This window comes from Physella acuta, unplaced genomic scaffold (genome assembly GCF_028476545.2).
Source record: "Physella acuta isolate Inbredline_101_S28 unplaced genomic scaffold, ASM2847654v3 ptg000863l, whole genome shotgun sequence".
Taxonomy (NCBI): domain Eukaryota; kingdom Metazoa; phylum Mollusca; class Gastropoda; family Physidae; genus Physella; species Physella acuta.
Genome location: NW_026732380.1, coordinates 463,501 through 475,992, shown reverse-complemented (window position 1 = coordinate 475,992; position 12,492 = coordinate 463,501). Strand labels below are relative to the sequence as shown.

The 12,492-nt window shown below is 40.7% G+C and overlaps 1 protein-coding gene across 2 annotated transcripts; it reads left to right on the top strand.

Moving 5' to 3' along the window:
- The first annotated feature begins 1,401 nt into the window (after window positions 1-1,401).
- On the top strand, window positions 1,402-8,707 carry LOC131952304 (neurogenic locus notch homolog protein 1-like). 2 transcript variants are annotated; one of them, XM_059314913.1, is made up of 6 exons: window positions 1,454-1,506; window positions 1,540-1,575; window positions 2,695-2,898; window positions 4,462-4,507; window positions 6,068-6,259; window positions 8,539-8,707. In XM_059314913.1, exons 3-6 carry the CDS (start codon window positions 2,739-2,741, stop codon window positions 8,546-8,548), a joined length of 408 nt encoding a protein of 135 aa, XP_059170896.1. In that variant the 5' UTR covers window positions 1,454-1,506; window positions 1,540-1,575; window positions 2,695-2,738; the 3' UTR covers window positions 8,549-8,707. The 2 variants fall into 2 exon arrangements, with proteins under 2 accessions (XP_059170895.1, XP_059170896.1); XM_059314912.1 differs by having other exon boundaries at window positions 1,402-1,575.
- Window positions 8,708-12,492: the final 3,785 nt, after the last annotated feature.

Below are 12,492 nucleotides of genomic sequence, written 5' to 3'. Positions count from 1 at the left end.
ACGTTAGAGGGCATGAGAAATTGCGAACATGTAGGCCTACTAGTAAAATAAACACTCGGGTGCGAAGGGGTTAATCTGTAGGCTAAGTCGGCAGGGTTTTGTTATTGATAATCTTGTTCCGAGTCTAGACCATAACCCTGGCCTAGCCATAACCCTGTTAAGAATACAGAGATGAAAATATCATGCCTGGACTTGTCAATATAACAGATGCAGGATTCGCTCAACACAATGTTGTTGAGTTGCTATAAATGACGTCACCTGCTCACACATGTCGCCATGCACGTTTACGTTTTTAAAAATAGAACAGAAATTTCCTACTGACTAAAGGCGAGGTTTATCTCATCACTTGGTGGTCTGAGTTCGAATCCTGTCTGGCTCCCAGCTAAAGAACACAACATTAGATGGATCAAGTATAACCTATGAAACCTAGCCACGATTTAAACACAGAATTAGATAAATCAAGTATAACCTATGTAACCTAGCCACGATTTAAACACAACATTAGATGGATCAAGTATAACCTATGAAACCTAGCCACGATTTAAACACAGCATTAGATGGATCAAGTATAACCTATGAAACCTAGCCACGATTTAAACACAACAGTTGTTAAGTGTGGGTGTAGTCTGAAGTTGATGTGTTGGGTTTAGCAGTGTTTCTTCCAGAATTTTTTCTCCGTGAGGGTGGGGGGGAGGGGGCTTGAAATTATCGGGGGCGGGGGGCGGTAGACTTTCTTCGGGGGGGGGGGGGGCGGACACTGTTAAAAGTATATATTTTCTACATAAATTTCATTTCGTTCGGAGGGGGGGGCGGTAGACTTTCTCCGGGGGGGGGGGGGGGGGGGGCTCTGGAAGAAACTCTGGGGTTTAGGCTGAAGTTGATGTATAGCGTAGGATTCTATTATACAAGTACTGAAGCAGGCTTATCAAAGATGTGCCTTTATCGTCGATCAAGCCCTTATTTTGGTAGACTATAACGGCAATGTATTTTCCTAAATTGATAAAAAGATTAAGCAAACTTTGTTTTATGTACAAAAATGCTAATACAAAACGAAACCAAATCGAACACGCTGATTGGTTGAAATATAAATGTCAACGTTTGTTTAAAATTATTCGTCAAAGCCGCAGGAATTTCATTATTTGCATTCGTGCCAACGATCTTTCTTACCCTCTCCACCCCACCCATCGACACACACACACACACACACACAGACAAACAAACACACCCATCATTTAGGAGGATTAGATTTGAAATACCACTGTCGTACCTCGTATGATTGGGAAAACAGACTTTGTTACGTAAAAAAAGCGAATCGCTGAGTGGACGAAACAAGACACGTGACACGGTAAAGCCTGACCTAGTTTGGGGGTGTGACAATGGCGCAGTAAGACATTTCACGCAGACGTCACAGCTTGTGGCAACAGGATCTGTAGGTTGGATGGCTGCTGACGTTACTATATAAACAACTGTTGATAGCTCGGTACAGAATTATCGTGGGAACAGATTAGCTAAACACAGAACTATTGTGTGAACAGACGTGGCTAAGCACAGAACTATTGCACCAACAGACTAATTGTAAGAACTTTGCTTTCAAAAGAATTTAGTACATTTAGATGCTATTCTGAAACATAAAGAATTCAGTAGATCTAGATGCTATTTAGAAATTTAACATAACAAATTCAGTAGATCTAGATGCTATTCAGAAACTTAACGAATTCAGTAGATCTAGATGCTGTTCAGAAACTTAACGAATTCTGTAGATTTAGATGCTATTCAGAAACATAACAGCGAATTCAGTAGATCTAGATGCTATTCAGAAACATAACGATTTCAGTAGATCTAGATGCTATTCAGAAACTTAACATAAAGAATTCAGCAGATTTAGATGCTATTCGGAAATCCAACAATTATTTTTACCTTTTTAGTTCATTTTTAATGCCAAAAATTATGACATTTTTAAGAAATGCAGGCTAATTAATTAAAGCAGGTTTACATAGGCACGCTAGTTTAAATTGTACCTAACAACAACTAAGATAAATGATTATATAACAGCAATTAGCCTAAATAATTAAAGCAAGGTAAAGGTGTTAGCTAAAATAAAAGAGACAAAAAGATTGCAAGTGTTGGTAGTATGTAGTTTTAGTGCAAGTGTTGGTAGTATATAGTTTTAGTGCAAGTGTTATTGTAATTGTTAGTTTATAGAGTGTTAGTATATTAGGTTATGGATTTAGTGGAAATGTTGGTGGAGGTCGTTCTAGTTAATGTGAGAGACGGTGAGACCAAAACAAAATAACAGTTAAATGTAAGGAGATAGTATGTTGTATCTAATTAATTTAATTATTAAATGGCTCATTAAAGTTATATAAATTAATTAGGCAAAGGTGACATACCGGGTGGGTGTGACACCAAATGACCTTTTATTTTAGCATATCTCATCATTCCTCTAAACCCACGATTTTGTTTTCAACAGCCTTGACCTCACTCATCGTCTAGAGATAATCAAAGTTCAGACTACTCTTTTAGGAGCTGTCTTACATTACTCCACCTGAGTAGCTGTCTTACATTACTCCCCCTGAGCAGCTGTCTTACATTACTCCCCTTGAGTAGCTGTCTTACATTACTCCCCCTGAGCAGCTGTCTAACATTACTCCCCCTGAGTAGCTGTCTTACATTACTCCCCTTGAATATCTGCAGTCGATTACTCCCCTTGAGCCTCCAGTTACCTCCCTCAAGAAGAAATGCTGAAGTTGACCCTACAGACGACCTTGATCCTGTGTCTGACCTTGACCCTGCAGGCCTACACTGTGGATCGTGACGCAACCAATGACGTGGTTGACCCTCAGACCTTTGATGCTATCCTCGCTCAGACTGGAACTGTGGGGGAGACGCAGGTCTATGGTAAGTCTGTTCGTTATATGATGTATGTTATGTGATGTACGTTATGTGATGCATGTTATGTGATGTATGTTATGTGATGCGTGTTATGTGATGTATGTTATGTGATGTACTTTATGTGCTGTATGTTATGTGATGTATGTTATGTGATGTATGTTATGTGATGGATGTTGTGTGATGTATGTTATGTGATGTATGTTATGTGATGTACGTTATGTGGTGTATGTTGTGTGATGTATGTTGTGGGATGTGTGTTATGTGATGTACGTTATGTGGTGTATGTTGTGTGATGTATGTTGTGGGATGTGTGTTATATAATGTATGTTATGTGATGCATGTTATGTGATGTACTTTATGTGCTGTATGTTATGTGATGTATGTTATGTGATGTATGTTATGTGATGGATGTTGTGTGATGTACGTTATGTGATGTACGTTATATGATGTACGTTATGTGATGTATGTTATGTGATGTATGTTACGTGATGGATGTTATGTGATGTATGTTATGTGATGTACGTTATGTGATGTACGTTATGTGATGTATGTTATGTGATGTATGTTATGTGATGGATGTTGTGTGATGTATGTTATGTGATGTACGTTATATGATGTACGTTATGTGATGTATGTTATGTGATGTATGTTATGTGATGTATGTTGTGTGATGTACGTTATGTGCTGTATGTTGTGTGATGTATGTTGTGGGATGTGTGTTATATAATGTATGTTATGTGATGCATGTTATGTGATGTACGTTATGTGATGTATGTTGTTTGATGTTCGTTATGTGATGTTATGTGATGTTCGTTATGTGACGTATGTTGTATGATGCATGTTATGTGATGTACATTATGTGGTGTATGTTATGTGACACTTGGCACGACTAGGAGGGGGGTATATTATGGTGGCATTAGCCTCTAGCCTTGACTATAGAGTTCAGCTCTGTAATATGTGCTTGCAGTACCCAATGCGCCGCTGCTACACACGATCGAATAAAACAACTGAAGTACAAAACTGGTGGAATAAAATCTGATGATAGATACATGCTTAACGAAAATAAAACATTTTCATTTCTTTAGCGTATTTACATTATCTGATATAAATTGACTTGAATTAGTTTTTTATATTAAAATCTAAACATGGATTATAAATGAGATAAACGGTAGGAAATACTAAATGGGTCATTGCTAGCATTAGATGCGCTCTAGTTCCTTCACATCATGAGGTTATGACCTGCAAGGGGACTTAAACTTGCTCCAGTTTTGCTTGAGTTAACGTTCTTTGTCTGCTATTTTAAGTAAAGAACTATTCAAGTGTGACGGTCCATTGGGCAGGGGAATTAGAGTTCATCTGTTTCAATGATCTCGGCATATAAAGGAATAGTATAGTCAGCATTATGTCCCTAACGTGAGATAGGTACCCATTAGAGCTGGGTGAACTCAGGGACGTTCTACTGACACGAGCTCGGGGTTTAGAGATTAGCGGGTCAAAGGTCATGTGCACTGTCATACAAATTAATTCATTGGACGCAAAAACTCACATGACTTTGTTTTCTATTTTTAGAACCTCTACCAAGCGAGTGGCATTGCAAAAATAGGGAGCACATTCGGTGAGTCATTAAATTAATTGAGCAATAGAATGGTCATAATGAGTCATCAACTAAGTGAGCAATAAAATGGTCTTTATGTCAGGGACAGCTTGAGATGATAGGCTGGGCCACAGCTTGTGGTAGTGGCTGGTGGTAGTGGTTGGTGGTTGGTTTAATAACGTTTTGTGGTGGTGTCGCTATGCTTTTGATTGGGGTTGGAAGTGGGAGCTTGAGACGTCATCAGTATGGTTGGTACTGATGACTGCAGTGAGAGGTTCAAGAAAAACACAAACGCAATTTCAGCTTCTTAATTTTAATGGTTGATACTTTAGTCTTGGATAAGATGGTAATCTTGAACTTTAATTATGGCCAGCCTTAGGGGCCAACCATATCACACTTTACAAAACAAAACACGACTACATCCTAACAAAGCTAAAGTTCAACTGTCCTATCTCTCTGGACCTTACCACCCAGCCTTGGCTTAACCTCAATTACAAAAGGGCATCTCATTTCCCCAAATTTGCATCCCAGGTTAGTTGGGTCTAACTCAGGTTAAAGACCGGCGACCGGTACTTCCCTAGCCTGCACTTCACTGGGTGGGGAGTGGGGAGTGGGGCGGGGATGTCTTCACATCAGGTTACGCTGTCTCAGTTCAGGTGTGGGACGGGTGGCGGGGGAAGGGGGGGGGGGGGGGAGATAAACCACTAGCATCAACAATGGACTCAGTTATAACAGAGCTCAAGTGGGTTAGTTGTGTGATGTGTAGCTTGTTATTTAGATCTGTTTGGGTTAAGTGGTGGCAGATAGTGTAATGTGTAGGTAGGGGCTGACCTTAACGATTACTGTACGTGTTATGTATAGGGCGGGGTCGGCAACCTGCGGCTCGCGAGCCGCATGCGGCTCTTTTGATATCAAGATGCGGCTCTCCAGCTCCTTGAACAAATACTAATAATCTTACTAAAAAAATAAATATTTGAAACAAAAAAAATGTTAGTGGCTCTTTAAAACCAGGGAAATTTTGAAAATTGTAACTTTTGGCTCTTCCGCTTCAAAAGGTTGCCGACCCCTGGATAGGGTAAAGGTGTCAACGCTATGGGTAACGATAGGCTAGCGTTAGGTTTAGTTGCGTTACGATAGGCTAGCGTTAGGTTTAGTTGGGTGAGATTGTTTAACTTGCGCAAAATAGCATGGGGCCATTGGGGGCATACTATCATTGAGGCATTTTTTGGAAGGGCATTATGAGGTACTATATTTGAAGCATTTGTGGGTATAATATCGATGGGCATAAAGTGCATCGGCGCATTTTATATCATTAGAGGGCATAATATCTGAGGCATGTTATTATAGGGGCAATACCGGGCATTATATCTTAGTATCATGTCCCACTATAGATTGATCGTTGACAAGATACTATCATCAATCTATCGTAGGGCATGATACAACCATCTTTCTATCAGGCGCATTGACTGTCTTTGGTCTTGTTTGTTAATCAAACCTGGCTAGGAGAGAGAAAATATGAAGACGTTAATTAGTTAATCACACAACTGGAACTATTTTTCACCTCTTATTTCAACCAATCAGATGCCGAGATATCAGTTACTGCCCGGAGGCCCTGAGCTGTGAGTGCGAGCCTGGTTGGAGCGGGTTGTTCTGTACCGAACCCTGCAACCTGCCCTGTGTCAATGGCGTGTGTCTAGTCTACGCCGGCAGGTCCTACTGTAACTGTCAACAACCGTGGAGCGGTCAGTTCTGTCAGTACCTGTCTACAGGCAGGTGAGTGGAGCGGTCAGTTCTGTCAGTACCTGTCTACAGGCTACAGGCAGGTGAGTGTGTTGGTCAGTTCTGTCAGTACCTGTCTACAGGCAGGTGAGTGGAGCGGTCAGTTCTGTCAGAAACTGTCTACAGGCAGGTGAGTGGAGCGGTCAGTTCTGTCAGTACCTGTCTACAGGCAGGTGAGTGTAGCGGTCAGTTCTGTCAGAAACTGTCTACAGGCAGGTGAGTGGAGCGGTCAGTTCTGTCAGTACCTGTCTACAGGCAGGTGAGTGTGTTGGTCAGTTCTGTCAGTACCTGTCTACAGGCAGGTGAGTGGAGCGGTCAGTTCTGTCAGTACCTGTCTACAGGCAGGTGAGTGGAGCGGTCAGTTCTGTCAGTACCTGTCTACAGGCTACAGGCAGGTGAGTGGAGCGGTCAGTTCTGTCAGTACCTGTCTACAGGCAGGTGAGTGGAGCGGTCAGTTCTGTCAGTACCTGTCTACAGGCTACAGGCAGGTGAGTGGAGCGGTCAGTTCTGTCAGTACCTGTCTACAGGCTACAGGCAGGTGAGTGGAGCGGTCAGTTCTGTCAGAACCTGTCTACAGATAGGTGAGTGTGTTGGTCAGTTCTGTCAGAACCTGTCTACAGGCTACAGGCAGGTGAGTGGAGCGGTCAGTTCTGTCAGAACCTGTCTACAGATAGGTGAGTGTGTTGGTCAGTTCTGTCAGTACCTGTCTACAGGCAGGTGAGTGGAGCGGTCAGTTCTGTCAGTACCTGTCTACAGGCTACAGGCAGGTGAGTGGAGCGGTCAGTTCTGTCAGAACCTGTCTACAGATAGGTGAGTGTGTTGGTCAGTTCTGTCAGTACCTGTCTACAGGCAGGTGAGTGTGTTGGTCAGTTCTGTCAGTACCTGTCTACAGGCTACAGGCAGGTGAGTGGAGCGGTCAGTTCTGTCAGAACCTGTCTACAGGCTACAGGCAGGTGAGTGTGTTGGTCAGTTCTGTCAGTACCTGTCTACAGGCAGGTGAGTGTTTGTCAGTTCTGTCAGTACCTGTCTACAGGCTACAGGCAGGTGAGTGGAGCGGTCAGTTCTGTCAGTACCTGTCTACAGGCAGGTGAGTGGAGCGGTCAGTTCTGTCAGTACCTGTCTACAGGCTACAGGCAGGTGAGTGTGTTGGTCAGTTCTGTCAGTACCTGTCTACAGGCTACAGGCAGGTGAGTGGAGCGGTCAGTTCTGTCAGTACCTGTCTACAGGCTACAGGCAGGTGAGTGGAGCGGTCAGTTCTGTCAGTACCTGTCTACAGGCTACAGGCAGGTGAGTGTGTTGGTCAGTTCTGTCAGTACCTGTCTACAGGCTACAGGCAGGTGAGTGGAGCGGTCAGTTCTGTCAGTACCTGTCTACAGGCTACAGGCAGGTGAGTGTGTTGGTCAGTTCTGTCAGTACCTGTCTACAGGCTGCAGGCAGGTGAGTGGAGCGGTCAGTTCTGTCAGTACCTGTCTACAGACAGGTGAGTGTAATGGCCGGTTTGTTTTAGATGATTAAAACAGAGAATGCAACATTACCCTCCCCCGCCCCCTCCTACCACACCCGGGATAGGCATGCGTAATTGGCAACACCAGAGGAAAAAATCTATTGAGTAGCCACATAGCACTCACTCCCAGTGTTTCTTCCAGGCATACCCGAAGTGAGTCTACCGACCCCCGAACGTGTCCGCTCCCCCCCCCCCCCCCCCCCTCCCCGGACAAAAAAAGTCTGGAAGAAACACTGGTCACTCCTTATGTGTTTAGTCGAGACAATTTAGTCCCCATGTTTAAATAAATTGTCGAGCTGTATAATTTTTTCTTCTCTATAATGATCTTTTTTTTCTCTGTAATGATCATATAATTTTTGGAATATATATAAAAATGTGGGAAAGGATTCGTGATTATATCCTCGTCGCCTGATTTTGTAGCCGAACCTAAGAGAAGTCACTACAAATGTTTCAAGATGGGAAGTAATCACGATATTGTTTAAAAGTGTAGTTATATCCCAGTTACTTCCCTTGTTCTGTTTAGCCCATTCAGGATATCGTTAAAAACCTACCCCAAGGACAGAGCGGGTAGTTCGTCACATGTCATATATTAATGCCGGTAACTTGTGTTATGCCATCATCCAAATGCCGGCTAGTGTGTAGCTTGTATAGATGCGATATACGGTCGTGTTTATGCCGTACATATCGCATATTATACCCGCAACTTTGAAAGCTGAGAACATTAATTAACTAATTAATTAACTAATAAATATTTTTTATTTTTCCCTAGGTCTAATTAATCTGCAAGACCAAGACAAGAAATTCTACACACACACACACACACACACACACACACACACACACACGCACACACACACACACTCACCCATACACACCCACTCACACACACACTTTTGTATTTGCTGTAAATTTGAATCATAAAGCTATCAATAACTAAATATTTGTTTTGTTGGGTATTTTTCAAACATATTTAAACGTTTGCAAGAAGTATTAGTACTTATACTTGTATAAATATCTTTCTGTACATAACTTGTACACTTACATGCCATGCACAAATACATGAATAAACATGTACACCATACATTTACTTACATACATGTACACATACATACATTTAATATACTTAATGTATATTGGCATACATGTGTACACCTGACGTACACATGACATGACGTACATGTACACATAGAGTTGACGCTGACAATGGAGGATCTCTTGTGAACAAAACAACTAGGATCAAGGAATGCTACAACCTGCATTAAACTTGGCCACTTGGCCACTTGGCCACTTGGCCACTTACTGTCATGTAAAAACGCTAATCATCATTTTGAACCGACTGTACTGTAATAAAAAGATATTTTGATCTCAAATTTAGACTTTTTTTTAATCTTTGAGATCCGAGGTCTAATTTGATATAGGATCTACCATTACACCATTTGTAGTTTGTTTTCTTTAAAATTATGAGTATTAAAAGTGTTAAACAATAATTTAAATCCGTTAGTTACTGCCCATGCATAATTGTTTAAATTACTAAGGGAGAGAAATGTTCAAATATGTTCTAAAATACAAAGAAATGTCATCGTCACATGGGAATTTAAAAAATAGGTGATTTTTTTTTAAATATATAAAATTTTAGTTGGTTTATAGATTGTTGTTAATAGTTTACACTATTTACAGTTATGTTTTGATTATAATGTAAATATAAAACCATTAACTTTATTAAATATTAAAATAGATAATAAGTGAGAGTTCAGCTACATTACGATTGTAGTTCCAGATTCATTTTGCATATAAAATGTGTTCCATGCTAGATGTGGATTGTTCTACCGTCGTCCTATGTCCTCGATGCTGCTTGTGCGGTTTCACCGCCTGGCAGGACTCGGCTCGAAAAAAAAAAAAAAAATGTGGATTGTTCTATAATGTGTTCCATGCTAGATGTGGATTGTTCTGTAAATCTGACAATCCACTACCAGCATTTTATCACTGGTTATTCTAATGTTAAAATAGAACTTGAAACCACTGAAAACTCTCTAAACACGACCTGTGTAAGTCTGAATTATGGATTTTATTTAGAGGTAAACCTTATAACAGCCACTCTTCTAGGAGAGACAACTTCAAAATTAAACAACTGCTGCCTTGTAGTTTGTTCTTGTTTGGACAAAGGCTATGGAAGCAAATCCAAAAAGAAAAGCAGGCTGAAATCGGAGTCAATGGCCTATATGGCGCATAACAAGTTGACACGTATACTTAAGTGTCAGCAAAAAGCTTATGGTTGATAAATTCGAACAAAGTCTCGAGTTCAAATCCACTGGCTGATAAATCTCGTTCCCCTTCAACACTAATGATTAAGAATGAAGAAGAAGAAGACCCTCACTTACATGTAGACCAAAATAACAAAACTACACCCTAATTTACATGTAGACCAAAATAACAAAACTACACCCACGTAGACCAAAATAACAACATTACACCCTTACATGTAGACTAAAATAACAACATTACACCCTAACATGTAGACTAAAATAACAACATTACACCCTTACATGTAGACCAAAATAACAACATTACACCCTTACATGTAGACCAAAATAACAACATTACACCCTTACATGTAGACCAAAATAACAACATTACACCCTTACATGTAGACCAAAATAACAACATTACACCCTTACATGTAGACTAAAATAACAACATTACACCCTTACATGTAGACCAAAATAACATTACACCCTTACATGTAGACCAAAATAACAACATTACACCCTTACATGTAGACCAAAATAACAACATTACACCCTTACATGTAGACCAAAATAACAACATTACACCCTTACATGTAGACCAAAATAACAACATTACACCCTTACATGTAGACTAAAATAACAACATTACACCCTTACATGTAGACCAAAATAACAACATTACACCCTCACTTACACGTAGACCAAAATAACAACATTACACCCTTACATGTCGACCAAAATAACATTACACCCTCACTTACACGTAGACCAAAATAACAACATTACACCCTTACATGTAGACCAAAATAACAACATTACACCCTTACATGTAGACCAAAATAACAACATTACACCCTTACATGTACACCAAAATAACAACATTACACCCTTACATGTAGACCAAAATAACAACATTACACCCTTACATGTCGACCAAAATAACAACATTACACCCTTACATGTAGACCAAAATAACAACATTACACCCTTACATGTAGACCAAATACCTGCTTGATTGAGTCACCTACCTGCAAATGTCTCCGTCATTACGTGTTCGGTGCCAGTCTTGAGGGGTGGAAGCGGTGTTACAGCTGTTTGTTAAAGCTGTTTGTTAAAGCTGTTTGTTAAAGCTGTTTGTTAAAGCTGTTTGTTAAAGCTGTTTGTTAAAGCTGTTTGTTAAAGCTGTTTGTTAAAGCTGTTTGTTAAAGCTGTTTGTTGAAGCTGTTTGTTAAAGCTGTTTGTTAAAGCTGTTTGTTAAAGATGTTTGTTAAAGCTGTTTGTTAAAGCTGTTTGTTAAAGATGTTTGTTAAAGCTGTTTGTTAAAGCTGTTTGTTAAAGATGTTTGTTAAAGCTGTTTGTTAAAGCTGTTTGGTAAAGCTGTTTGTTAAAGCTGTTTGTTAAAGCTGTTTGTTAAAGCTGTTTGTTAAAGCTGTTTGTCTCTTAAGCTAAAGCTGTTTGTTGAGTTAAAGCTGTTTGTTGAGTTAAAGCTGTTTGTTGAGTTAAAGCTGTTTGCGTGGTGGGTAAAAGCTGTTTGAGCTTTAATAAAACTGTCTCGTCCTTAAAGTAGCGCGAATTGTTTTAGGTGCACGTGCAATAGTTTGAGATGATGAGTAATTGTACTGAGGTAATGGCACTGAGGTAATGGCACTGAGGTAATGGCATGAGGCAATGTGACATGAGGTAATGGCACTGAGGTAATGGCACTGAGATAATGGCACTGAGGTAATGGCACTGAGGTAATGGCATGAGGCAATGTGACATGAGGTAATGGCACTGAGGTAATGGCATGAGGCAATGTGACATGAGGTAATGGCACTGAGGTAATGGCACTGAGATAATGGCACTGAGGTAATGGCACTGAGGTAATGGCACTGAGGTAATGGCACTGAGGTAATGGCACTGAGGTAATGGCACTGAGGTAATGGCACTGAGGTAATGGTATTGAAGTCATGGCACTGAGGTAATTGCACTGAGGTAACGGCACTGAGGTAATGGCATTGAGGTAATGGCACTGAGGTAATGGCACTGAGGTAATGGCACTGAGGTAATGGCACTGAGATAATGGCACTGAGGTAATGGCACTGAGGTAATGGCACTGAGGTAATGGCACTGAGATAATGGCACTGAGGTAATGGCACTGAGGTAATGGCACTGAGGTAATGGTATTGAAGTCATGGCACTGAGGTAATTGCACTGAGGTAACGGCACTGAGGTAATGGCACTGAGGTAATGGCACTGAGGTAATGGCACTGAGGTAATGGTATTGAAGTCATGGCACTGAGGTAATTGCACTGAGGTAACGGCACTGAGGTAATGGCACTGAGGTAATGGCACGGAGGTCACTGCACTCAATGAATGACATCTGTATAATTACCTCAATTATATCATGTCTTGGCTAATCGCCTTAAATTTATATCGCTTTGGCATATTGTATTGGTTACACACGTATAACCACACGATATTATTCAAATAGGTTT